The sequence below is a fragment of the Protopterus annectens genome, chromosome 11.part0 (assembly GCF_019279795.1).
Source record: "Protopterus annectens isolate FY-2018-M chromosome 11.part0, PAN1.0, whole genome shotgun sequence".
NCBI classification, from domain to species: Eukaryota; Metazoa; Chordata; order Ceratodontiformes; family Protopteridae; genus Protopterus; species Protopterus annectens.
In genome coordinates this window covers 1,084,842,572-1,084,869,868 of record NC_056745.1, presented here as the reverse complement: position 1 = coordinate 1,084,869,868, position 27,297 = coordinate 1,084,842,572, and the positions used below count along the sequence as shown (strand labels likewise).

The 27,297-nt window shown below is 38.5% G+C and overlaps 1 protein-coding gene across 1 annotated transcript in view; it reads right to left on the bottom strand.

The window, feature by feature from the left end:
• Positions 1-26,367, bottom strand: part of TSPAN19 (tetraspanin 19) — a 188,696-nt gene extending 162,329 nt beyond the window's left edge. Inside the window, exon 1 of the mRNA XM_044087132.1 lies at positions 26,280-26,367. Coding sequence (XP_043943067.1) covers positions 26,280-26,354 — 75 coding nt within the window. The 5' untranslated portion in view covers positions 26,355-26,367. The remainder of the gene's footprint in view (positions 1-26,279) is intronic.
• Between the last annotated feature and the right edge of the window lie 930 nt (positions 26,368-27,297).

The following is a 27,297-nucleotide window of genomic DNA, read 5'->3' as shown; positions in this document are numbered from 1 at the left end:
CAGAGTGGTTGTGATGAGACCAGCAGTAGTAGTAGCCAGGCACCAGCAATTCTGGGGACTCTGCAGTCTTCACAAGGTAATCGTGTCCTGTTGGTACACACCACTTGAGTACTGTCCAGTTGCAGAATACCTGTGTAAAACCTCCCACCTTACCTTCACAGGGTATACATATACGCGTCCCTTCATTGTTTGTCTGTGCTCTGTACAGACACCTTGGATGACTCTTTTCTTGGAACATGATGGAAGTAACATCAATAGTTAGTTGTACAGAGGACAACTAGCATGCAGTGCCAAGCAGTGTCCCCAGATCTCTCAGTCATCTGATATGTAAAGTCATGAAAGGAGTTAGCATGGATACGATCAGTAACAATGTCATTCACCTATTGACACTGGACCAAACACAGTTTGTTTTGCTCAAGGGCAGATCATACCTACCTACCCTAATTGGTGGACCTCATAGAGTGTTACAGTATGCAATGGATGATGGGAATATGACTCACTTCACCTGCCAGGGTCTGACAAGGTGTTTGACAAAATTAGGCCAGCAAGCCTTGCTGGAAACTGTATAGGTTATTTACAGAGTGGTATGTCAACTAGTGGCTAGCCAAGTGTCTGATAGTCATAATCTAGGAAGATAGCATTGGGCAGACCTACACTACAATGATGCCAGTCACCAGTGGGCTTCCCTCAGACATCATTACTGGAGTACCCCTTGTAGCCATTCCGTTGTCTACAGTCACAGCCACTGTTAGTGACCACTGACTACATTGCATATTGATTGCATATTAAGAGCTGTCACTGAATCCCACACAGAACCAGCAGTTATCCAGGATGGCTTGAGACACACATTCAGTTGTTGTCAGAGCCATTGACAAATACTACACTAACTGAACAATACTATCCTTTTGGAAGTCCTCCACCCATGGAAAATATAGTAGTGTCTGCGCACTACACACAGTTGAGCCATTACTCATGGACTTATGGACACAGAGAGTAATGTAGCCTTTGACTTTCACTGGTCAGTAAGATGTGGGGATACATTCAATTTTGTACAACCTATACAGAAAGGTATGGCATGTAAATCCCAGACTGTCATTGTTATACTGTATTTGGCACTCATCACACCTATCATTGAGTGTAATGGCACCTTTGGTATGTCACTACGCAGGCATATTTTATAAATGTATCAGCCACACAAGTTCCATGGTAAACCTATACACATTGCAGATAACATGTCCGAAGCAGTCTGTGTCAAAAGTGTACATGTGTAGTCTATCTCCTACATGCTTTGGAGGGGATGTGTATGGCTGCCATATGGGGAGGTGTCAGATCCCACTGTGTAACTCCTACTTATCCAACACAGAATTAACACTTGTATTATCTGTTCTACACACCTACACTGTCACTGTGGTATAAATAGCTCATGCTGGAGAGACAGGTATGTAACACAGATATTACATCTTATATGTAACAGGATCCCCATGCATGTAAAGCCACATCTGCTGTAATGCACATCATGTGTATGTTACACAATAGGATGCAGAACAAAATAATCATAACTGGTGTAGGAAAAATGTCTGTAATCAACACAGGAAATTTGTAGATGGGTCATCTCCATCACCACAGCTTGTAGATGTGTTAGCTCCAGAAACCCTGGTGGAACTTATCAAGGATATCAGATCATATCATAGATGAGGGATGCATGAGTAGACTGCATGACAACCTTGTCCTTGTTAGCCATTTCTACACATATGACCCTATGGAGCTATGCACCTATACTGCTGTACCTTGCTGGAGACATATGTCTTCTGTGCTGACATTCCATTATGTGCTGTGACGTCTATCTGTTTATTGTCACTGTCTTTCCATAAATAAACAGAGATCTCTCTTGATATTGACTGTCTTTCCATAGATGTCTCCTACAGACTCCTGAAACTGAACCATAAACAGGTCTGTGACACAGTTTTCATTGTGTAAGTATACAGCCATTACTACATCATACAACAAAAGGTACACAAAAAGGAAACAGCCCAACGATGACCAAATACCTCTGCAAAAATTAGCAACCAGTCCAAAGGCATAAAACAGGCACAGGCAAGGCTCCAGGTTCTCCAACTGCTTTAATAAGAACAAGCACTTTCACAGAAGCATTTCTGTGAAAGTGCTTGTGTTTGTTCTTATTAAAGCAGTTGGAGGACCTGGAGCCTTGCCTGTGATTGTTTTATGCCTTTGAAAAGGTACACATAATTATGTGGCTTACTTATTACAAATGTCAGCATACAGTATCTGTCATTGACCAGTACAAGTGGCATGGCAAAAACAACACTGCATTACACAATTACATATTAATTTATATAGTCACCCTGTGCATCAGACACATAGCTTCATTTTCTTGTATTGATGATGAGGATGACAGGGATGTGGCACAGGTATCATCACTTGCACAAGGTGTTGTGTGGGGGTGCAGGAGGCTTAAGCTAACCCAATAGGTTGAAAGCATGTGTGTGAGTCAGGAAGGGAAGCAAGCAAGATGGACCATGGAAATGTGTAGTGTGTGTCTGTAGGTGATCTGGTTTTGACAGTGATGTGTGAGTGTGTGCGTGAACACAGTCAAGCTCAGTGCTAGCTCTACATGTGTATATGTTGGACAGTTGTGAACAGTGCATAGTAGAGCTGACAGTTCACTGCCTCCAGGCCTCAACATGGGAACTGGCTCTGCCAGGAGATGCACTAGCACCTCCATGGCCAAGGTCAGAAGCTAGTACCTGATGGTGACAGTTCTCTGCTGGGACCGTGTCCTCCACGAGAACGCCTGGGACAATAAACTCATGGCCTGTCATGTCTTGGTGTGGACAACACACTCCCCTCTGAAGAGCTGGATGTACTGCCACTATGGGAGCGTGACTGAGCACGGCCACGTGGACTCTCAGCAGATGTAGTTGCTGACCTAAGTCCACAAGTCCAACGCTCAACTCTAACCAGATGTTCCATCACAGACAATGTACATTCCAAGTCAGATATTCTGCGATCTGTATCAGACCACCGGCGGTATTGAAGTGTATTAACCCACTCGATGTGCAGTAGCAAGCCACACCCAAACCCTGCCTGTGACAGCGATGTCAGTACATCGCCCAACTTTTGATTGAAAGCTGCCAAGTCATTTTCCCTAGGTAGGAATAAGAATAATACAAGGGTTATGCCATATGAATCCTACAGAAGTTGACACATTTGTATGGCACATCATAGGAGATCAATACAGGATTTAATATGCTGTTGTCATATACAATATAACAAAACGTAGTTGACTTGTTAAATTTAGAGGCATCAGAGGCACTTTTTTTTAAATATTAGCACTGTTAACTTGTCATTGTATATGAAGTGTAACCCGCCACCTTTACTCTCAAAATGTAACAGTTTTAGAAGGGACAGAACATTTGAGTGAAAAATCGGGGTCACTTTAGAGATATGTGTAGTTTTATACTGCACTCCTTCTTGTCAGCATGTATTGCTTGCTTTGGTAATTGTGAAAATAATGAGACTATATCTCAAAGAAACACCACACTGAATCTGTAGGGTAAAAGGATCAAATAGTGGAAATTGAAAAAGGGTAATTGTGAGGTGGAGTTCAGGGATGAGTTAAGACAGGCACTGGATGGCAGTGAAGAGTCACCAAATAGCTGAGTAACTACAGCAGAGCTAGTAAGGAAGACAGCTAGAAAGGTGTTTGGTATCTCATCGAGACAGAGGAAGGACGACAAGGAGACATGGTGGTGGAATGAGGAAGTACAGGAGAGTATACAGGCAAAGAGGTTGGCAAAGAAGAAGTGGGATTGTCAGAGAGATGAAGAAAGTAGACAGGAGTATAAGGAGATGAAGTGCATGGCAAAGATAGAGGTGGCGAAGGCTAAGGATAAGGCATATGAAGAGTTGTATGAAAGGTTGGACACTAAGGAGGGAGAAAAGGACCTGTACTGATTGGCTAGACAGAGGGACCGAGCTAGGAAAGATGTGCAGCAGGTAAGGGTGAGAAAGGATAATGAGGGAAACATACTCACAAGCAAGGAGAGTGTGTTGAGGAGATGGAAAGAGTACCTTGAGGGGTTGATGAATAAAGAGAATGAGAGGGAGAGAAGGTTGAATGATGTAGGGATAGTGAATCATGAAGTTCAATGGATTAGCAAGGAGGAAGTAAGGATAGCTATAAAGAGAATGAAGAATGGAAAGGCTGTTGTCCCAGATGACATACCTGTAGAAGCATGGAGGTGTTTAGGTGAAATGGCAGTGGAGTTTTTAACCAGATTGTTTAATGAAATCTTAGAAAGTGAGAGGATGCCTGAGGAATGGGGAAAAAAGTGTTTTGGTACCAAGTTTTAAGAATAAGGGTGATGTGCTGTAGTAACTACAGAGGGATTAAATTGATCAGTCACAGCATGAAGTTATGGGAAAGAGTAGTGGAAGCTAGGTTAAGAAGGGACGTGATGATTAGTGATCAGCAGTATGGTTTCATTCCGGGAAAGAGCACTACAGATGTGATGTTTGCTCTGAGAGTGTTGATGGAGAAGTACAGAGAATGTCAGAAGGAGTTGCACTGTGTTTTTATACACTTAGAGAAAGCATATGACAGGGTGCCTAGAGAGGAGTTGTGGTACTGTATGAGGAAGCCAGGAGTGTCAGAGAAGTATGTAAGAGTGGTACAGGATATGTATGAGGGTTGTGTGACTGCGGTGAGGTCTGCAGTGGGAGTGATGGTTGCGTTTAAGGTGGAGGTGGGGTTACATCAAGGATCAGCTCTGAGCCCTTTCTTATTTGCAATGGTGATGGACAGGTTGACAGACGAGATCAGACAGGAGTCCCCGTGGACTATGATGTTTGCAGATGACATTGTGATCTGTAGTGAAAGTAGGGAACAGGTGGAGGAGACCCTGGAGAGATGGAGATATGCTCTAGAGAGAAGAGGAATGAAGGTCAGCAGGACTAAGACAGAATATATGTGTGTGAATGAGAGGGAGGCTAGAGGAATGGTGAGGATGCAAGGAGTAGAGGTGGCGAAGGTGGATGAGTTTAAATACTTGGGGTCAATAGTTCAGAGCAACGGTGGGTGTGGAAGAGAGGTGAAGAAGAGAGTACAGGCAAGATGGAGTGAGTGGAGAAGAGTGTCAGGAGTGATTTGTGACAGATGAGTACCTGTAAGAGTGAAAGGGAAGGTCTACAAGAGGGTAGTGAGACCAGCTATGTTATATGTGTTGGAGACAGTGGCATTGACAAAAAGGCAGGAGTTTGAGCTAGATGTGGCAGAGTTAAAGATGTTAAGATTTGGTGTGATGAGGTTGGACAGGATTAGGAATAAGTATATTAGAGGGTCAGCCCAGGTTGGAAGGTTTGGAGACAAAGCCAGAGAGGCAAGATTATATTGGTTTGGATATGTGCTGAGGAGGGATGCCGAGTATATTGGGAAAAAAGATGCTAAGGATGAAGCTACCAGGTAACAGGAAAAGAGCAAGGCCTAAGACAAGTTTTATGGATGTGGTAAGAGAGGACATGCAGGTGGTTGGTGTGACAGAGCAAGATGCAGAGGACAGGAAGAAATGGAAACAGGTGATCTGCTGTGGTGACCCCTAACGGGAACAGCTGAAAGAAGATGATGATGATTATTTGGTGGACATTGCAATTTAGGCTGCAAGCTTAATATAAACCTATGAACATAGTATCATAGAAATTAGAAGGCAATTAAGTAATGAGACCATTTATATTTTAACAACACCCTGTCTCATACTGTATTTCCTGCTTTCAATAGGACAAAGCAGAGTCAATCATGGCAAATTACTGTTCTTAATCGCCACCCTCCGGCATGTCAATCAGGGCAGCCATGCCCATTCCTGCGTGAACTAACTAGTGGGTTAATACACTTCAATATCACCAGACCACTACACCAGTGAACTGATCCAGAATATCACCAATGCGGTGGAGGTAGTCACAGATGTCAGTCTGTTCTGCATCCATAAACCTGAGCATTCATCTGGAGTTCATTTTTGAATGTGTCTGTGTCTCCATGATGGTCTGAAAGATACGCCAAGTGACGTGTGATGTGACACCTGCAAAAGGTGGTGGAAGGGCAGCAGGCCTCCTATGAGCACCCCCTATCAATCCGCCTGTGTGGAACCTCATCAGGTCTCTGGTTAACATCAGTGTCTGCACTCACTGGAGCCATAGTTGCCACACTTTCCTGTTCAATGTCCCCACCCTCTGACTGTCCAATATCTGTGGCCTCTGGGGATTGGGTATGTGTAGGCATACTGACTGTGTACGGTGATAATGAGGGAAGAAGAGGGATGTAAACTTCTGGGACAGATTCTGCCCCTGAAACCCCCACCTGTGCCTGAATTTGTCCACCATAATCGTCAGAGTCTGAAGAAACACTGACATCAGGTTGTGTAGGGGACAGAGACCAATCCTCCCCCCATCACCTGTGTTAAGAAAGGGAAGAGCAGTACATTAATACCTGCACTATTATACTGTGCAGTACTATGTTGCAATATATATATATAAAGCTGTATAGACTGTTGTCACTATTACAAACCTGTTTAACCCCCAACCTCATATAGAAGAACATAAGGATATTACTTTTCCCACAAACATCTTTACTTACTTGTAAATAAAAGCTCTTTACAATGCAGTCTCATCAGCAACAAGATACATTGTTGACATTTGTGAAAACTCTGCACAGTTGACACATATGGCACTCTGCAATGTCCTGACAATACTGTCATATCTATCAGTGTTGTCACACCTACAAGCCAAAGGTATGACTCTAAAGTGTGTACAGTCAGAAAATATTTGTGCAGTTGGCAATCATGTCGACAGTACAGCAATCCAGCCAGCAGGCCTGGGATGACATTTTAGGGAATACAATACAGTATATCTACATCTGTAACAAAACAGTGTTGTTTTTACCAGGAGTAGGACCACAGCCTTGTCCAATTCCTGAGGGACCTGTGAAAAGTTGAGGGAGAGGTAATGTAAACATCACCGCATATTGCATTATAACAGGGTAATACATCCATATATCTGACATTTACAGTAGGTACTTTTTAAATGCTATGTTAGTCAAAATCTGAGCGTGAGATTCAAGCTGCAGTTAACCCCCCCAAGGACAAACACCTGGCACCCACATAAACGTATCTACACCCTGACACACTGAATGCTACAGTATTTCAATGTCGATCAAACTAAGCCTACCTAAATGCTCCTCTGGCATGGAAACTGAGGTATGCACATCCACGATATATGGTGTGATGGATGCCTCGGAGCTATCATGTGTTCCTAGGTATGCCAAGAATTCCTCAGTGGCTGAGAGTGGTTGTTCTGCTGCAGGCCCTACACTGGTGACACCATGATCCCTAGCCACATATGCTGCTCTTCTGCATGCAGCATTAATCATATCTGTGCCATGGTGTCGAACCTTGTCATATATCCTCCTCTAGTGACCTATGGCATTCACATCACAGACAATGTCAGCCCACAATGCTGCCTGCTGTTCCCTGTTGTGCCTCCCCCGGACAGTAAGAGTTCATGGTGTTCACAGAGGCCTTCCAGGATTAATTCATTCTCAGTATTCATAAAATGGGCATGTTGTTTGGCATTCATGTTTCCTGACAGACAACAAAATGGGAACACATGTCAGGAAACACATACATGGAAGCACACTATGTAGCAATACAGCGAGAGAAGAATGGCTGGCATTATCCACTGCTTGATCACATGTCATATTCCACAGTATGCAAACATACTAACCATGTGGATACAACTCAGATACTAGCAATAGTCAGCTATTCCGGTGTCTGCCATGACAGATACTGCTGTATGATCACACACCCAACACAGGAGTCCATTGTAGTGCGTCCCCTAGGGGCAAGCCCCCCTGATAATATGTCAAAACAACAGTGACAAACAAATAGCAGTGTGGTATTACAACCACTATAAAGGGAATTGCCATAAGACAAGTGTGCCACATTGACTAAAAAAATTCCAGCCTTGATGTATTGTATGTCCTCTGTAAGTATAACAAATCTGGAGATCAAGGACATGTCATCATTACAGTTCTAAGAAAGCATTAATTCTGTAATCCCCATTCCCCCTAAGTATATTTACACATATGCATCATTTTGTAAACAAAAGTGTTACATACCTGACAGAGTACAATACTCCTCTGTTGATATGTGCACATATATAAAATGTTTGACAACGTATTTACTGTCTGAAGAATGTCTCATACAGACTGGTTCCCCTAGCCAGTGTTTGCTTTTTTTAACATGGTTCTCATTACCAAGTAACTGTCTCTTAACCAATCTGTCATTTTGAAATGCTAATTGCAGCCAACACAGCTGATTTGCAGTATAATCAGCCAATGACATGCAACGAGATATAAGGCCTTCATGTAGATTAGAAATCCTTTCTGATATGTTGTGCTGGACATTCCTGGGGTCAAGATACTACGTCATCACAGAGGATATGTCTGTAGTAGGTACTTTTACATACAGATGTGTGTGCTACAGGCTGCAGCTGATGCTGCAGGCAACAGACAAGGCAGAGACTGTGAATACTTTGGAAGACAACAAGCTGTAAGAGTAACTGTGGGAGCTGTGGCAGCCTTGTTGTAGAAGCAGGACCAGTGTGAGGGTACCCATTCCACTGCAAATTAAGGGATATGTTTAAGGTAAGTATGTTAGGCAATGGTATCACTAACAGAGTACTAGGCAACATGTTTGTTGTGTCCTTGAGCAACATAGGTAGTAATTATACCATTATGTCAACCATTAGGGCAACTGTCAGGCCATGTGTTACATTATGGTAGTCATGTGGAATGTGTGTGCTTGCAGTCCTTGTTACTAGTAGGACCTCCATATGTATGTTAGTTCTGCAGCTGTGCTAATCTGTAATATCATTATAAAATGATTGTGTACTGCACTCTGATAATAGTGGGCCTCATTTGCATTACCTAAGTTAAAATCTTCTGTGAATGCATATTAATGCATGAACTGACATTTTATGCACTTATAGTGTTGCTATAGGAATATGTCAAGTGTGTTCCTATCTGCAAGCCTGTGACTATCATCAGTGAAAAGCAGACATTTCCTTTGAAATTCAGTGTGTGGATAAAGAGTACACGACTCAGTCATTCATTGATAGCTTCACAATAATGTAATTTAAATGCTACATACCACTGGATTTGAACCCAGAACTATGTGTAGCAAAACTAACTGTTTGCAAAGCATATAACAGACTGAGCTACTGAGTCACTGTTACAGCATGTGTATTTGTGAAGGTATATGTGTACACATAAAGTCTGTGACATATCTCCATTACATCCATTATTATGTGCCTGACTTTACAGAGATGTATTTCTCCACCAGAGTCCCAGCTGAACATGTATTTTGCCATCAATATTTTAGCAGGTGTAATTGTAAATGTTGCTGTTAAAAGTGCCCATTTACCTGCTATTAGAGACCTCAGTTACATTCATTAGTGTTTGTCTGGCTTTCTAGTGGTGTAGTCATGTCCCAGACTGGAAATTACACTTCCAGTTTTTCCACTACTTTTTCTGCAAGTTTGCGCGACACAGCAATATGTGCAGCTATGCTTACACACTTAATTATGGTAACTTGCAATTACTATGTTTAGTTTAAACCACCGGTTTTAATTAACAGCTGTGTGGCATGGCAGGTTAATACAGTGTTCTGCAGATGTGATGGTCTCAGGTTCCTAATAGGGGACAGGTGTTTACTATAATTTAAAACACGTATATCAATACAGCTCCATTTAGCTGAACTTAGTGATGCTGAGCAAAAAATCTTTAAAGGAAAGAAAAAAGGGAGACAGGACAGTGGTGAAATGAGATGCAAGCAGGGGAAAAACATAGTGAAAGACAGGTAGGTATGTGCAGGAAGGGTGCAGGGAAGAACCATAACTATCCATTTCTTGTACAGAAACAGCTCCACTTCGACAGAATTTGTAGATGAATTTGGACTGTCACTTCCAGAAAGAGGGGTGAGGACAACATAGGTGCATTGTTAAGCTAATTGGACCAAATTACATATGTCCAGTGGACATGTGTGTGAAATGAAGAGCTATGTATGAGACAATATTGCTTGTGGGACAGGTGCCCATTTCTTTTTTTTTTAAGGTGAGAGTGGAATGTTGGAGAAGGGACATAGGTACATGTGGGAAAGGTAAGTGGGGAAGGTGAGGAAGCTTTTGCAGCAAACAAGACAGCAGACAGGGGTGGTGTGTGACACAAGAGGGGGTGAACACCTTGGATGGGGAGGGTGTTGTAGAATCCCAGGCTTAAGTGCCTCCACAAGGTAGCAGAGTGACTCAAGTCCCCACCCATGGGAATGTCAACACTGCTCTTTTACTGCCCCTCGTGTGGTAGTGGTGGAGGCTGAACTCTGGGGTGAGGCTGCCCACCAGGGTTGCCCGCATGCCTTTCATCTAGAACAGGTGGCATCCAAAACCATGGAACACAATCTTGCACACTAAACCCGGCAGTTCATCACAAGTAAAAACACCCCTTCCATCACTGCTCCCAGAGGAGGGATGAGCCCTGTCCTGTGGGGTGGAACTACCCAATGCTGCAGTTAGTGCAGGGACAGCAGAAGGGGCACCACCAGGCTGGTTCCCAGATGTGCTGGGCCCAGGTGTCACATCCAGAGGAGCCAAGGTAGGTGGATCACCTGGAACTGGCCTACCTTGTCATGCTGTAGTAAATTCGTTTTAACAACAGATTCAAGTTAGTAATAACCAAACCAATGTAATATTAACATAATGGAACATAATATTAATTAATCCAAATACATATTAAGGTTTATTATGTGGTACATAACTTTAAATAACATAACAGTAAGTATGTTAACAGCAAACCAGAATGACATAACCCATAATACCAACAAAACAGTTAAACAGAATATTTTAATATAAATCATAATAATAAATTACATTAATAAATTAAAAAAGATAAGGGGTGGGGAGAGAGAGAAAAACATACCATTAGTGAAGTCAGAGATGATATTAATACACAGACTGCTAATACATACTTTAGGTGTGCAGTGTCAGTTTTGAGTAGAGTGACTCAAATTCTTATATAGATGATGTAGCACGCACATACATACCTGTCAAGCTGTTAGCATGGGACAGTATGGGTCAAGCACTAACAAATGTAGGTACCCAACTACATGGAACTGTTTCACATAATGTGTGTACATAACTACCAAAGTGTTCTGTAAATGGATTTGCAATTACATTGCATTCCAGGTAATCATTTATCTGCTAATCATGGACCAGACAGATTGGGCAGTTGTCATTACATTACAAAAAATCATGACACTTAAGAGGTATGTTTGTATATATTAAGTAGACTAGACAGCCATCATGTCTTAGTTGGCAGGCATGGGAGTAGAGCCCAAAAACTCTGACTGCAGGGGACATGTGCACACTATGTAACAATTGTCTGCAGTGACATTAGAAAAGACATGCAATGAATACAGCCATACTGCACTTATTGCAACATATTCTTATGAAACCACAATCCTGCTTTACAGGTTATTGTTATTGCTCCTTAGAATCTGTGAAGTATACACATGATATCTGCCCAGAACATGGGCTACCTTACCCATATACCTTGTTCCTGGAGTGGGAGGAATACAGGGTATTATGCGACTGAAAGTGGGTTGCAGACAGCCATGGACCATACTGTGGGTTGTGCAATACATTTATTAGGTGATTAGTTTTGCATTCTTTATTTATTTCAGTTTTACAGTTGACTGCAGCAACATTAGAACAGACTTGCAGTGAATACAGCCCTACTGCACTTATTACAACACATTAGTTATCAAACTACAATCCTGCTTTACACCTTATTGCTTATTGTTATTGGTGTTTTTTGTTTATTCCACTACAGTTATCAGAAAATATCTGTACTTACCACTGTTGGAAGAGAAGCATACCATTATGCATATCAGTTTTGCACAGATTCAGCTTATATTTTAGTAAAGTAGTATCAAACATACTTACATATGTGTGAGGCATGCCCAACCCTAGCCTCTTGGATCCAGGTGTCCAAGGTTCCCCTCTTCCTTCACTTCAGGTTGTCATAGCGGTGATGACACTGCTCACCAGTGCAGGGGATACCAGTAGCACTGGTAAGATCCCTGCCCAACCAATCCCAAGTTTCAGCTTTACATTCTGAGCCCTGGTTATCAATCTGCAACAGCTGGGATTCTTAGTTTGGACCTGGATTCCAACAACACTCTGGACTCCTGAACACCCCACATCTGCACCCGAAAGCGAACTCCCTCAAAAACACAGCAAGCATATTGACAGGTTAACATGAGTCCAACGAATGCTACAGGATTTCCAACTATTGTCCTTAATATAGGCTGTTTTTTCACCCTTACATGTCATATTGCAACATTCAAAAAAGCACAGCATTGCTTAGCATTGTGCAAATCCACTTAGGAGAGCTGAGCATCGTGTAAACTTGCACACTATCATTGCCAGGCATATCGACATGTTAATAAGGCTCCAACAAATGCTGCAGGATTTCTCTTAATATAGGCTGTTTTCCTGCCCTTAAACATCAAACTGCAACATTCAAAAAAGTGATACATTGCTTAGTATTGTGCAAACCCACTTAGCAGAGCTGAGCATTGCACAGACTCGCACAACCATGTTTTAGCAAAGCTTAGCAATGCACAAACAGGAGTAACAGTTAAACACATTTAAGCGGTGCTTAACACCACTCAATTTTTTCACATGTAACAAATTTGTTTTTACATTAAACAACCCTTTACGTCAGCTCACACATTTCCACAGCAATAAATGTAAAAAGGTATGACTGCTGGGGACTCGAACCCAGGACCTACAACACTCTAGGCTGTGACTGTACCTATTCAGCTATGTAGATAGTATGAAAGCCAGTATATCTTCACATATACTACTAAGCTACCTGTAAGCTACCTGTTAGCATTGCTAAGCACCATGAAGCATCGCACAAATGTCTATTCATAATATAAAATAAAAACACAGTAGACAAAAACACATAATTAATTACATCCGGTTTCTATTTATAGATGCCTGGCAGATGTCACCTATGCATGTATAAGTGCAGCTTGGCATTGCTTCTCTCTGTGCCATGCCACCCAAACAAGTATTAAAAGAAAGCAAAATAAATAATTAATTACATTCGGTTTTTATTTTTAGATGTTTGGCAGGTGTCAGCAGTGTATGTGCAAGCACAGCTTGGAATTGCTGCATTCCTCCCCGCACTGCACAAATAGGCATTAAAAATACAAAAATAAAACAAAAAATATTAAAATTCACACATATTTCTAGACTACCAGGGTACATTACAGGGATTCTTATCCTGTGCATAACATCTGTCTAGGAATTCACTGGACAATCCACAACCACAGGACACTACACTGCTGCCTACATGGATTCAATATCCATGTTACTGTGATCTCCCTAAGCAGCATGCCATGCATGGTGTGCTGCCAAGGGGGAATTATGGTCATGTACACCGGTACATTCTGTGTAGACTCTACACAGAGCCTACACTAATTTTATTGATTCCTGAGGATTATTATTCAAGACACCATCCAACAACAGAAAGGTGCTCTCTATTTTCCTTCCTGAAAAATTGCAACATGTACATAAACACTCTCTAACCACTTGAATGCTGTACTCATTAATGATTAACAAAGACTTAACATCTAAAGTGATTATAAATAAGTCCATTAACTTGTTATTCTGTGGCCAACAATAAACATAATATAGGAAATCTTTGGTATCTTTTATAAAACTCTTACGGTAACCCAAAAAGGATTTAATTTGATTTTCTAAATATTTAGAAATGCCTACTGTTACCCATTTATTCTCAAACATAATTGATCTCATTGGTGGATTAATCCTATCCTTATGTAATTTCAGCAGACCATATATCATAGGAGCAATGTGATTTGGTATATACATATAATTTTGTATGTCCATAGTAATTACATTTTCAAGCATCAAATCATATAGCAGTGTTTTAACTTTATACGAACCTTTTCAATAAACATTCTGTTAACTATCTGAAATCAGGAGCGGCCTTAGGTCAACTGGTGACCTAGGCAAAAGGGCTCCATGGTGCCCCCCCACCACCACACCACCCTTGCCCCCATCCTGGTTTACCTACACCAAATAAATACTGGAAAAGTGCCCCTGCTAGAGCGGCGCCCTAGGCGGCCGCCTAGTTGGCCTATGCCTAAGGCCGGCTATGTCTGAAATGTATTAGGATCTAATAAAATATCTCTCATCAATTTTATATAACCAAGCTACTGTGTGTAACTATTGACCAAAACCTAAAATTCGACAAACATATAGCACTAACAATTGCCAAAGTTAAAAAAAAAATAGGTTCACTCAACCACTGCAAGAGCCACTATCTCTCATACCCATCTACTCTCCACCTTGCTATATGCTTCCCCATTTCTAACTAACCTAAACAAATCTGACCTTCTGAAACTGTCTACGTGCTATAATAAAATCTCAAAATTTGCAAACAATGCTAAGTTTCTTTCTCAGCATTGCCTCTCCCTAAGGCAACTAGGATGGTTAAAACTCCCTAACCTACTAAAATACAATCAACTTCTCCTGACCCATCAACTGCTATACCAACCAAATAAAATACCTGCCCTCTCTGGTCTGCTCACCTTCCATAATACTGCACATCAACTAAGATCTTCCAATACCACCCTACTGACTGTTACCAATTGCTTACCAATAACTAAGGCCAATCTCTTTATTCCTATGCAGTTGCTAAGGCCTGGAACTCTCTACCCCCTGACATCCCTAATAAAAGATCTCCTATTGAAAACTTAGATATGTTCTTGTACAGAACCTGTTCCTGACTTTCAACATCCCTAGATCACAGGTGTACTGTGGAGTTTCACTTAGTGCATAGTACTGTGAACCAGGTGTTTAGGCCACCTTAATAGTTATGATTTCTAGTTTATGACCCTGTCTATGGAACCTTCTTTTTGAATTTATGTTCAAGCAATTGCATATTTGTTGTACATCTTGTTTAATTTGTTTCTCAATATTCTAACGACTGTATGCTGCATCATTTGTAAAATTCTGACTTTACTCATTTTATATGTTCTATGCTCTTTGTACAAAACAGTTATGTTTATATAATGTTTTATTATTTTTATTATTTTTTTATAATTTTTTACTATGTATCTGGAGCTTTCCCCCTGTACCTCTGCCGAAAACAGTCACCTTGTACCTAGTCGCACTAAGCCCTTTAAACAAATGGAAACTAAATAAATAAAAAAATAAAGTATAGCTATTACAATCCATCTGCTAGTTTTATGATTATATCTTGCATTTCATATAAATTATGCAATGCTTTTCTTTCATCATTAATTAAAATTATAATATTTCTCACTAGTCTGTTTAAAATATAAGTCATACAGTTGTTGCTCACACATTTTATAAAAAGCATTCACTACTGGCATGCTAACTGGTATAAATGTACTAGGTTTACTATGAACATCAGTAACTTAAGAAGAATCAACTTTATATAACAACTTTAGATCTAAATTATGCACACATAGTCTTAATTCAGTAACGGAATTGCTCAAGTCACCTTCTGCTGATGGAACAAACATCAGTCCCTTGTCAAGCATGGACAATTCCAATTCAGTAAATGTATATTTAGATAAATTAGCAACAATCCTGCCAGTCTTTACCTGTTGGTCACAGACTGACTCCTGGTTACAGGACCTGTATGAATATAGTTGCTGTTCCCTGACTTCTTCCTCATGAGTATGTTGTTCCATTCATCTTATCTCGAATTTGATTGGCAGATGTAGAGTGATGCTTGATGATACTAAAAATTTGTTTTCAGTTCTTTCTGTCAGCATTTCTTTTTCAATCCTTGATTTGGTTTCAATATTTGTAGTTACAATATGCTGTTCTAAATTATTATTAGACTCCCTGTTAGTCTGTTCAAAGTTGTCTAAATCCCTTAACAGCTTCATTGTATCTCATGGTGCCGGAAGCTTTTAGGGACTAGCATAAATGTATTACGTCACTCACTTTTAGGCCAATGAAATATGTTAGAATTTTTAAAGTCATCCAAGTGTGTTTAAAGCTTACACTTATTAATCCTTATTAATTTCTGTTCAAATAGTTTGAGTCTATCCAACATATTGTTAAACTCATAAGAAACACTTGAAAACCTGGATGAAATTACTAGCTGATCAAAAGCTATTTTTACTGTGTACTGCCACTTACAATGGCCTTCTTTCTTTCTCCTGGGGCTATAAACTTATTGAGCCTTTTGATGTATGAAGGTAAAGATGTTTAATAGTCATTGAAAACACTTTCAGTAATTAGCTAAGCTTTGCAAGCCAGGAAACACGATAATCTGGCCAACGATAATCTGGCCAACTCAGTGATGGTGAGGCCAAGACCTGAAGCTGACAAAGTTTCTTTTTTTCAAAAGATCACGTTATTTCAGCTATTTCTTTACAATTCTGCATATGCAGTAAACAAAAAAATGGTGTCACCTTAACACAATCATTACCAATTTTATTGAAGATTCTCAAACATATCAACATTTCTGCCTGGGTCCATGGTACAAAGCTCTTTCTGCATCCCAGATGACCAATGTTTGACAAGTGGCAAGGGAACTGATGATACTGGGAGGGGAGGATGAGTGCGAGTGGCTGACACCAGCTCACCTATCCTGGGGAGAGGAAAGTTGCCTAGTCTCTCTACAATAGCAACATTAACAGTATAGCTCTGCACTGCAAGCAGTATTCCACTTGGTCAGGAGCATGCACATGCAGGAAAGAACACATCCACCTCCCAAAAGCAATAATTGCAGAGCTCACACGAATGCCAGGAGGTAGTATGGTGTGGGGTACATGCCAGCAGTAGTATGATACTGCAAAAGAATCCTTAATTTCTTCACCATGATCATGGGTCAAACTGAACCTAAGTGAGACTAAGGCAGGTCTACTAGACTTGATGAATGAGGACAGGAGCTGATTGCAGCTGATAGTCAGATGCAGAGAGGTAGGAGAGAAAAAATAATAACATTTTTCACTACTTCCATTCCAAGTGAATTTATTTTTGAGCTGACAGAAGAAGCTATTACAAATGAATCTCATCAGCCATAGCCTTACAGTGCATTATGAGAAAAAAAAGCTTTCCAAGAAAACAATGTCAGGATGTCTTCTCCATGAGGGCATACAGTGCTAGAAAAAAATAATAAAATAAAAAATAAGTGCTTCTTGTGTTGTACATAATTTTAGATTATGCAGAACTCTATGACAAGAAAAACATGTTTTTTTTTTTGTCATTTTCTTTTTTATTTAGGTTTCTGCCAGTCCTTTAAGCTAAATGAAAATGACATAAACTTTTGACTAGATCTTATTAAGGCATTCCAATAGAAAACTAGGGCATTTAAACTGTATTAATATTTGTAAGCTTGTGATTTCTAAACACTGCTTGAAGGATGATAAAGTGATAGTTTTAATTCTTTCCAAGTCTAATGACGTGTCTAATTAAACTACAAAATCTTTATTTTAAAAACACAATCCCTTAAAACTTGGGGCCAATGAATATAAACCTAGCATATTTGCTACTTCAGTGACAATGTTAAAACACAGATGTTTCCACAGATTATTCCTTTCCCCCTATTAGACGACAAGTAATGCTCTCACAGTTATGGCTATTCTGGTTATAATATTAAAGGTCAAATTATGATCTTAATCAACAGATTTTTAAATGCCATTTCTTTATCTTTCTCCTACTCTTCTATCAAAACAGATGCCAGTGGGTAAAAACTACACCATCACTCAGAGTTCACACTATTATCTGCACTGCTGCTTCCTGTCACCCCTGTCCATACTCCATTTACCACTTTGACTCCCTACTTTAATGCCTAATACCTTAGACTAAAAAGTGATCTCAGTCTAAACAGGCTCAACCCATTACACAGTACCCTTCAACATATCTTAGCTAATATGTTCATAACCTATTGTTTTTCAGGAAATGTGATTGTCGTAACCCCCATGTTACCATATATAAACAGTATATTTGAAGGAAGTTAATCACTAACTTCTTTTGACTGTAACAGGAAACTTATTCCCTAATCTTGGGAAGATGTTGCAATATGTACCTGGCACCATTTTTTCTATCACTGACATGATTTATTATTAGATTCTCTATTCTGGTATTAGTGTCCCTAGTGATGCATTACAACAATAGACATTAAAATAAAAATACATCAAACATCACCTTATAGACTTAGCAGAAGTAACTGGCTAAAAATAATAATTTATTAATTATTAACCTTAGCAGCTTAAAAATAATAATTTCCAAAGCCTGTCAGAATATTGCAACTTTTCCAACATATGATTTGTTCTAGGAATGAACTCTTGTACATTATCAGGTTGTTTCAAGTGGCTTAATTGCATGGTACAAATATAAACCTGTATTCAATAATTTTTTCAGTCACTAAATAAATTGGTATAGTGATCTCTCAGAAGTGACCAGACATGCCCTTTAGAAGTAGGCAGTGTACAGAATGTACTTTAGTGAATTTCATTAATACAGCTTGATCAAAGTTTAAATTGTTATCTAGCATTGTCCTTACTTCTTTAACAATGGTGTTATTTTTTATGATTTGGCCATTTATTTTGTAATAATAATTTAGGTATTTTCTGCCATGTCACAGCATGTTATATTTTCTGACATTTGAGGTGAATTCATTACTTCTACACCAGATATCTATTTTTGTGTATACTTTTAAGATTGTAAGCATCATTTATTAAAGTGCTTATGTTACTCAGTTTTCAGTGAGAGACAATATACACATGTAAACACAATAATTATGATGTAATATTGTGTAACAGGAAGGCACAGTGGTGCAGCGGTTAATGTTGTCACCTTACAGCAAGAGGTTCTCCAGTTCGATTCTCAGCTGGGGCGCCTTCTGTGTGGAGTCTGCATGCCCTCCCTGCATTCACTTGGGTTTCTTCCGGGTACTCTGCTTTCCTCCCACATTCCAAAGACATGCGTCTGGAGTGTTTCTCCCCAGGCCTCTGCTGAAAACAGGCTCTGTTATTGTAGGACTCTTCCAGTCAACAAATGATAAATAAATAAACAATACAAAATGTAGTCTACAAAATAGTATATAAAGTAGTCAAAACATATAAGTGGTTAGTCTGAACAGGTATGCATCCTCATGTGTACTGATACAATAATGAACACGTGAAATAAATCATACTCTGTAGTTTTTTTTTTAGAAAGAAATAAGCGTGTTTCTACCTTCTTTAAGGTTTTCAGATTCTAATGCCAGCACTAATGAATCCAAATTTTTTGAACTAAGGAATGAAATGGCCTATCACTGGATCTGAGAGGCAGGAAACCTTCACAACACCAATGGTCCACTGTAATGAGATCAGTTAGAGTAGAGGCTGACACAAGGAAGCTCAGAGCCAAGATGTGGTGTTTGGAGGAAAATATCAGAAAGTCTTTTTATTGGCAATCAGTTAGCTCCTCAGTGGATAATATAATGATGCTTTGCTTGAAAGTGAGAAGTATAAATCTGAAGATCTTATTGAAGAATATCTTAAGGTTAAGCAGAACTTAGGTTCTTAGGTGGAAGCACTAGCTACAAACAAAAAAACACATTTAAAGATGCAGAGTTTTTTTATTACTTAACTCATTCAATCAGCTGGCTCTTTTTTTCTTTAAAGAAGCTATCCCTCCTGTACACTATCCCCAGCTTATCACCCATTTTTGTGTATATGGAGAGGTAAAAAAATGGGCATGTTTAAATGTGTTTTTTTGTTCGCAAGGCTCAGATATAAAAGTTACAGATAGTGTTTGTATAAGAGAGAAAAAATATAGGATCAACAAACATTATAATTCTGAAACAAGCAATGTAGTGTATTTAGTGTTGTATGATTGTTGCACTACATTCTATGTAGGGAAAATTAGCAGAAAATTGAGACATGGAATATATGGACACTTGTTAGATGTTAAGCATCAAAAAGTTACAAATGCCCTGTTCAGACATATCCAGCAATTCAACAGTCATTATTTTAAGTTTGTGATGATAGATCAAGTGTAATTTGACATATTTTTTTTTCTGTGGCTGAACATTTAAAAAAAAATGGGAACTGGAATAGCAACTTCGGCTGAAAGCCACAAGTTATCCAGAGCTGAACAACACACTTTCAGTTAACTCAGTTTTAAAGTTAAGACACTTGATTGCATAATGCTGAAGTAGTACTTCTTTAATGAATGTAGATATTGGAGTAGTTATTAGATTGGTTAAATGATGTCATGTGATATTGTTTTTAAAGTTTTTTATATTTATATGCAGAAGCTTTGATGGATTTTAGTTCTGATGAAGCTCCCAAACAGGGAATGAAAGCGCTGAACACAATTTTAATAAAGGGTTTTTAACTGGGTCTGGAGTATCATTTCTCGTACACAAGTTTTTCATTGGTGTTTAGCACCAGAAGAAAAAACATTATGCAATCACAAATTTAATAAAAATATTTTAGCCTCATAGTAACCAAAAGGCTTTTTCAGGCTTTTCATACTTCTTTTATTAATCTAAATGCTCAGCCTCAAACACTTTGCAAAGACATATTTTACATCTCTTAAAACTGGGTCCAGGTAGCACATTTGCATACGCTGGACCATGTAGTAGTTGAAATCTCTGATCACTTCCATTTTGAAAGAATATATGTTAGCAGTCCTTAAGTTATTGAAGCATCATAAGACACTTAGGACAAATCAGAGTAGAATTATATAAGTCTGTAAGGCACAAAAGATAGATGATCTCACTGTAGATAGAAGACCTCACAGACAAAGTCTATAAATTTTGCTTCTAATCTCACTGAACCTCCTAACTGCAATCATGAATATAGTTAAATTAGAATACTCATTAACCATTTGAAATATCAGGATCTGTTAAAGAGAATCTCAAAACACAGAGACTGAATGGCCGAAAAAAAAATAGACTTACGAAGTCCAAGATGGCCATTTCTCTAAATATTCCTTTTTCTCAAAGGTATGACAATGTTGGAGTTAGTGTGTGTGTGTGTGTGTGTGTGTGTGTGTGTGTGTGTGTGTGTGTGTGTGTGTGTGTGTGTGTGTGTGTATATGTGTGTGTGTGTGTGCCTGTGTGTGTGTGTATATTTTATATATATATTTATATATTCAAGGGGTGAGGGTCTTGCAGGGGAATTTTCCCACTGCATAAAGGAGAAGAGTGATGTTTGAGATTCACTCTTCTCCTGCAGTTTCGATCTTTTTTTTTTGCATGTCACCACTTGCCATTTGGAGTGCTCCATTTCATTATGGAGCTAGTATCCTCCCCTTTTACCTTCAGGGTTGACATACCTCTCAACCTCTTAGAGCAAGAAATCTGGACAAAGCCATAAATAAAAGTAAGACAAAGGCCCACAAATAGGGACAATTTTTAAACATTGCTCTTACAAACTTAGAAATTTGATAGAATAACAGGTTTTGTATTAGCATGAATTTTCTGATAGATATGAAGTCTAAAACTCCAGTGTCTGTCATTATTTTCTAACTTCAGTCTTTAATGATTTACCACTAATTTTCCAGAAAACCACAATTTTATGAAAAACAGACCAACAATATGAGACCAGAATCTGGACAATCTGCAAAAATCTGTACAGTTGAGAGGGGTCTACCTCAAAGGATCGAAACAGCACATTGCTGAAGACTATATTATCGAGACAACATTGCCAAATCCTGACAACAGTGAACAGCTGCAACCACAAAACCTAACCCCGGGAAGTCAGCCACTTGGCTAACAAGGTGAACATTGCCCCTTCCCCACTGTAGTGCAATCCCGGACTAGGAATACTTAGTTAGAGGGGGTTGGGGAGTGAAGCCCCTCACTTTGGGGGGGTTTACTTGCTGCAGTTTTTTTTTTGTCCTGGTGGCCAAGTGGTTCACTTCTTGGAGTTAGGTTTTGCAATTCCGTGTATTCGATGTTTTCAGGATTCTGTGACATCATCTCAATAATATCGTCTTTGATGATGTGGCGTTTTGATCCTTTGAAGTAGACCCATTGAGAAGTATGTTTAGGGAACATGATAGATATTTCCTTGCTACTACAAGCTAAAAAGCAGGCCATTCGGTGACATTCTTACAGTCCCATTTTTTGCCTTGCACTTTAATTACAATATGTTTATGCCTGTGCTAGCGAAAATACTCCAACCACATCTAAAAAGAATTCACTATGGTAAATTTAGCTGTATTCATGTTAGACAGTTTATCAAAAACACTATGCAAATAATGCAAAAACAATCACTGTAGTCAGAAGTACAGTTGATACTATTCTTGGACACTGAAAAGGACAACTGATAAAGTTAGTTGTACATTTTAGTTTCCCTTTTAAGACAAGTGAGTACTCCCCAAGAACTAATTGTGCTTTTTCAAAATTTGCATGAAGTACAACCACTACTGGGAAATTTGGTCGCAGTATATCTAGTCCCCAAGAGCTAAACGATGTGATGAGCTAAGGAATCCCCAAATTAACTTTTATGATTGCATTGTTTTTGAGCCCGTGGCAGACAAAAAAGTAGGAACTCTACAGTGATAGGAGATGTTGAACTATGAGAAGAAGATCATAAATTATCATTTCATCATAAATAATCTCCTTAAATACCTAGCTAACCAAGTCCAGTATCTAGTACAGATTAAGTAGTCCTTAAAGGTGCTGAGGTGGTTGCAGAACACAGATTAAATCCATCTAAGTAATCAGCACTCTGGTTAATTTTTTTCTCCTTCAGTGATCTAACAGCCAAATTTAACCCAGGATAGAGAAATGTAATTATCATATATCTTAGTGAAATGTTAAATGATTATTACAATCATTAAAAATAATTTTCAAGATTAAGATTAGGTATATCAATGGTAAGTAGAGTCTGTAAAGCAGAGAACAGCACTTAAAATGAATGCAAGATAGTACAGTGTGTGTGTTGAATTGAGTTATGTACAAGACTTGAAGGGGAGGGCTTCTGCTATATGAGTCAGTGTTTATTTCATCATTGACTGTCCTTTGCTATAAAGGCAAGTCCAATGACATAAAAAACACAATTGAGAGGCATAGTTAATGGCAGGATAAGAAATGATACCTGCGATAAAGCAGTAGAGACATTGAGAAAATTCCTTAAATTGTTCTGCATGAAGAAAATCAATGATGTCATCCTTTTCTGCCTTCTTGCTCCATGCTACTGCCAATCGACTGGAAGTGTCCAGTTCATAAATTCCCCAGCCATGAAGTAAGAGAGTTTAAGTAAGTTACACCAGTTGTCTTCATACAGAAGAGCATGATATAACAGAAGGCAAACATTCTACTATGAAATGTTCATCCGTATACCCAAATTACAAATGACTATGAGTCAGAGTACTGGGATTAACTGTACCTCATCACATCAAGGCATAGGCCAGTCCCTTATGGCATAGCTACCTCACATATCTCTTCTGCTTGAAGGCATAGTGCAATAATTTGCCCTTTCAGTTGATTATAACACTGTGTAAATGTGGAAATGCATGCATCTTTTCACAGCCACCTCTCCTTTTTTAAGTGTATGTGGTTTTCCTGCCTCTACTAGTTCTGTGCATCTGCATGTGTCTTTTTTGCTATGTTTGTATTCCATGTCAGCCCTGTAGAATGATAAAAATATTTCAATAAGCTGCAGATATACACCAGGTTCAAACACCATGCTGGAGCATCATGCTAAGGCATAGCATACCAGTGTGACTCTCAGTGCTGTTGGTGTAATGTTATAGACAATGACCATCAGCCCAATTACTGGGACTGGGACGGAGTGCCACTGGGGAAAAAAAAAAACAATATGTTAAAGCCTGTGGGTGAAGGAAGGGAATGCTAATGCACAAGTGTCATGTTCATTCCAAATATAAACAGCCATTTAATAGTGTCAGAACCACAAACAGAACTCAAAAAAGGCATAAACAACAGTATTTACACAACATAAACAGAGAGAGTTCATAGGTAAGAAAAATGTTTCACTACACATCATCATTTCAGACATAATAGAAAGGCATGTAGTCTTTGCAGCCATCATCTTGGAGTTCATGTGGTATTTCACAATGTGGGTCAAACAATTCACAGGATAAATCATATCATGATTTATTCACTATGATAAAAAATTATTAGCAGATTGACTTTTTGGACCCCTACCTTTACTCCTAATTATCATTCTTTATTTCCCAGCTAACTCACTTGTACCTTTGTTGTATGAATGTTGAGATCCTGCCATATTACTTTCAACAACAGAATCTTTCCCTCTGCAGAGTCATGAGATCAATTTCCTCTGAAGAATGAGCACTGAGAGAGAAGATTTCAAATGTATGTTCACTAAGTGGATGTTTTATAATGTGAGGAGAGGGGAAACATAACTGGGATGGTGCATGTAATGATGCTACATGCACCACTGTATGGGGTTTCAGCTCCACCCAATCCACTGCTTAACATTTGTTTGCTTGTCCTTAGCTACGTGGGTGATTACCCACTGGTCTCCAGCACAGAGTGCTGCAAGCAAAAGCAAAACCCCACTTAAACAACCCACCCCCTTCCAAGGAAGGAGAGCTGGAGTTAACCATTCAATCCTCTCTTGCTTACCTGGTTCCTCAATTCTTCTAACAACCAAGTTGCTATCAAACAAAGACCATCTGGGTACTAGATCAGCTTGTGAGCAACAAGATAGGGAAAAAAATGTGTAACTCTTTGAGCTATTGTTACATTGTTTATGTTTTTAATGGCATTTGCTTACTGGATTGGTCTGAGTGGGTCTAAAATTACCCATTTTCAGTGGAAGCCTGGTGAGAAAACTCTAGTACAAAATTATGATTTACAGTTAATGGCTGCACTTTTTGAGAGAGATAAAACAAATTATTTTGTGAGGAATATTAGTCATTGCTGCCACTAATGTGAATAAAAAAAAACAAGTAAATGACTGTAACCATTACATAACATATGCATTTACCCCATCTGCAGATAATGAAGATCAGCATTATTATCTCTATATATCATGGCAGTAAAAAAATGAAAACATGGCCTGTGAGTGTGCTGCAGTGTTTTCTACTAACCTGATATACATGCACAAAAGATTTAGAGGGGTTGGTTGAACTGTGACATAAATGAAAACTGCAACAGATTTCCTGTTGCAATTAATTTTTCAGGATGAATGCATTTACTATATTCCTGCTATATATATAAATATTCCAGCTCTGAGGAAACAGAAACTCAAGTGAAAAAAAAGGAAATATTTCATTTCCCAGCAAAAAACTAGTATTTCCTTTCACCAAAATTAGGAATGCACAGGCTTTGGCAAAATTAGAATTTAACTTTTGATTGCCTAGGTTTCAAAAGTCAACTAATAAAAATACTGTTTGGATGTCATTACTTACATATCAATTAAAAACAAACAAAAAAAAGTTGTAGCAACTTAAAAATTTCCATGTGTATATATAATATGTAGTTATGGAGACAGCACATGCCCACCAGAACCTGCTCTTAAACTACACATTAGAAAATTATACAGCAAACCTAATACAATCAGAATGAAGTTTTTTTTCTGGCTCATTTTATAAGAAAATAAAAATCACCAGTATCCTCATATGTTTTTACAGAAGTCTAATTTAGTGTACTTGTTTCAGCAAGGAAAATACTATCTTTCAGCACATATGCACGAATGAAAGGCTTTTCAGAAGAAGGTGTACAAGATATAAGAAATCCAACATAAATCTTATTAGTACAGCTAAATGGAATGGATCTAAATATACAGTAGTGGATCTGATATGACTTGAGTAAAGGGTTTTCTGTCAATTAATAGAACTCAAGATTTTTGAGCTGAAGTGTTCAGTGTCAACAAGCCATAACATAAAACTGGGGAGGGAGATCCAGAGGAAACAGAAGGATGTTTGCAAAAGCAGGAAAGTGAATATATACCACATTTGATTTGATTGTAAAGACAGGAATTCATAAGTTTAAAGAGGGCATGAGATATATACTTGGAAATCTTAAAAACAATAAGAGGTAGCTAGTAGTTCAAGAAGAAAATCAGTGGATCATTATCCACATAAAACAGGTTCACCGTAATGGCCACTTCTTTCCTTATCTCTGTGTTGTGTATCAGGCAGATACTTACTTTTTTTTGTATCACATTTAAAAGGTTCCATCCATTATTATCAGTTTCATTGTCATTTTTATATGTTTCCATCATATCTGTAACTTTATTCTCCAGTTTGTTTATAATCTGTAAAAATGAATAAATAAATAAACAAATAAATAAATAAAGCACAACTATCCTTAAGGCTGGCTGTAGAGGATTTTTTTAAATAGCACTATGAAAGGAAATGAAAAATGACAAATGTAAATATTCTTTTCAGTTCAATGTCATAATATATTCAGTTGTTGCTCTTTTGATCAAAATTATTGAAGTACTGTTAGTACTATATATAATCTATATAAATTTATTGGCAAAACTACTCCTTTCACAGTTGAAAGTAATATTTAAAAGTTAAAGAATCACTAAATATTTAAAGAAAGAAAAAAATAAGCCTGCATTTCAAAAGGTGTTAACACTTGATAATGCTGGAATTTAAATTTCATTTAAAGCAATACTGCTCAACAACTTTAAAGGCAAATAATTAACAGATATCTGAATAATGTTCTCATAACAATATGGAATCTATAGGTCACCTTTTTCTTGAAAGTTTAAAATAATTCCCAAACTGCTGAATGTGAAAAAAAATAAAATTGCCCTCATTTACCTAGGTAATAAATTAATCAGTTCTGCAAGAAAAGCTACATAAAAAATGATACTAAGCAAAATCTATGTGTATGTCTATGCGTGTTATGGACTGTGAGTAAAAAAACAGAAGGCTGCGTTGTACGGGAAACTAAAGTTTTAAAATAATTTACTGATCAGCAAACAGTAAATAATAAACTCAAAATTCAGAATGCTATTCAACAAACTATTAAAATAATTACATTTTATGATGATGAAAATAATGGTTTATCATAAAAATATTATCCAGTTTATCATGCATCTGTTTGTAGATAGTGTCAATGTCTTCATGTTTATAAGGTGGACAGTCTCATAAACAGAACATAAATAGCCTACTTCTTACATGGTCCTGTTTTTATTGTTATTCACTGAACAG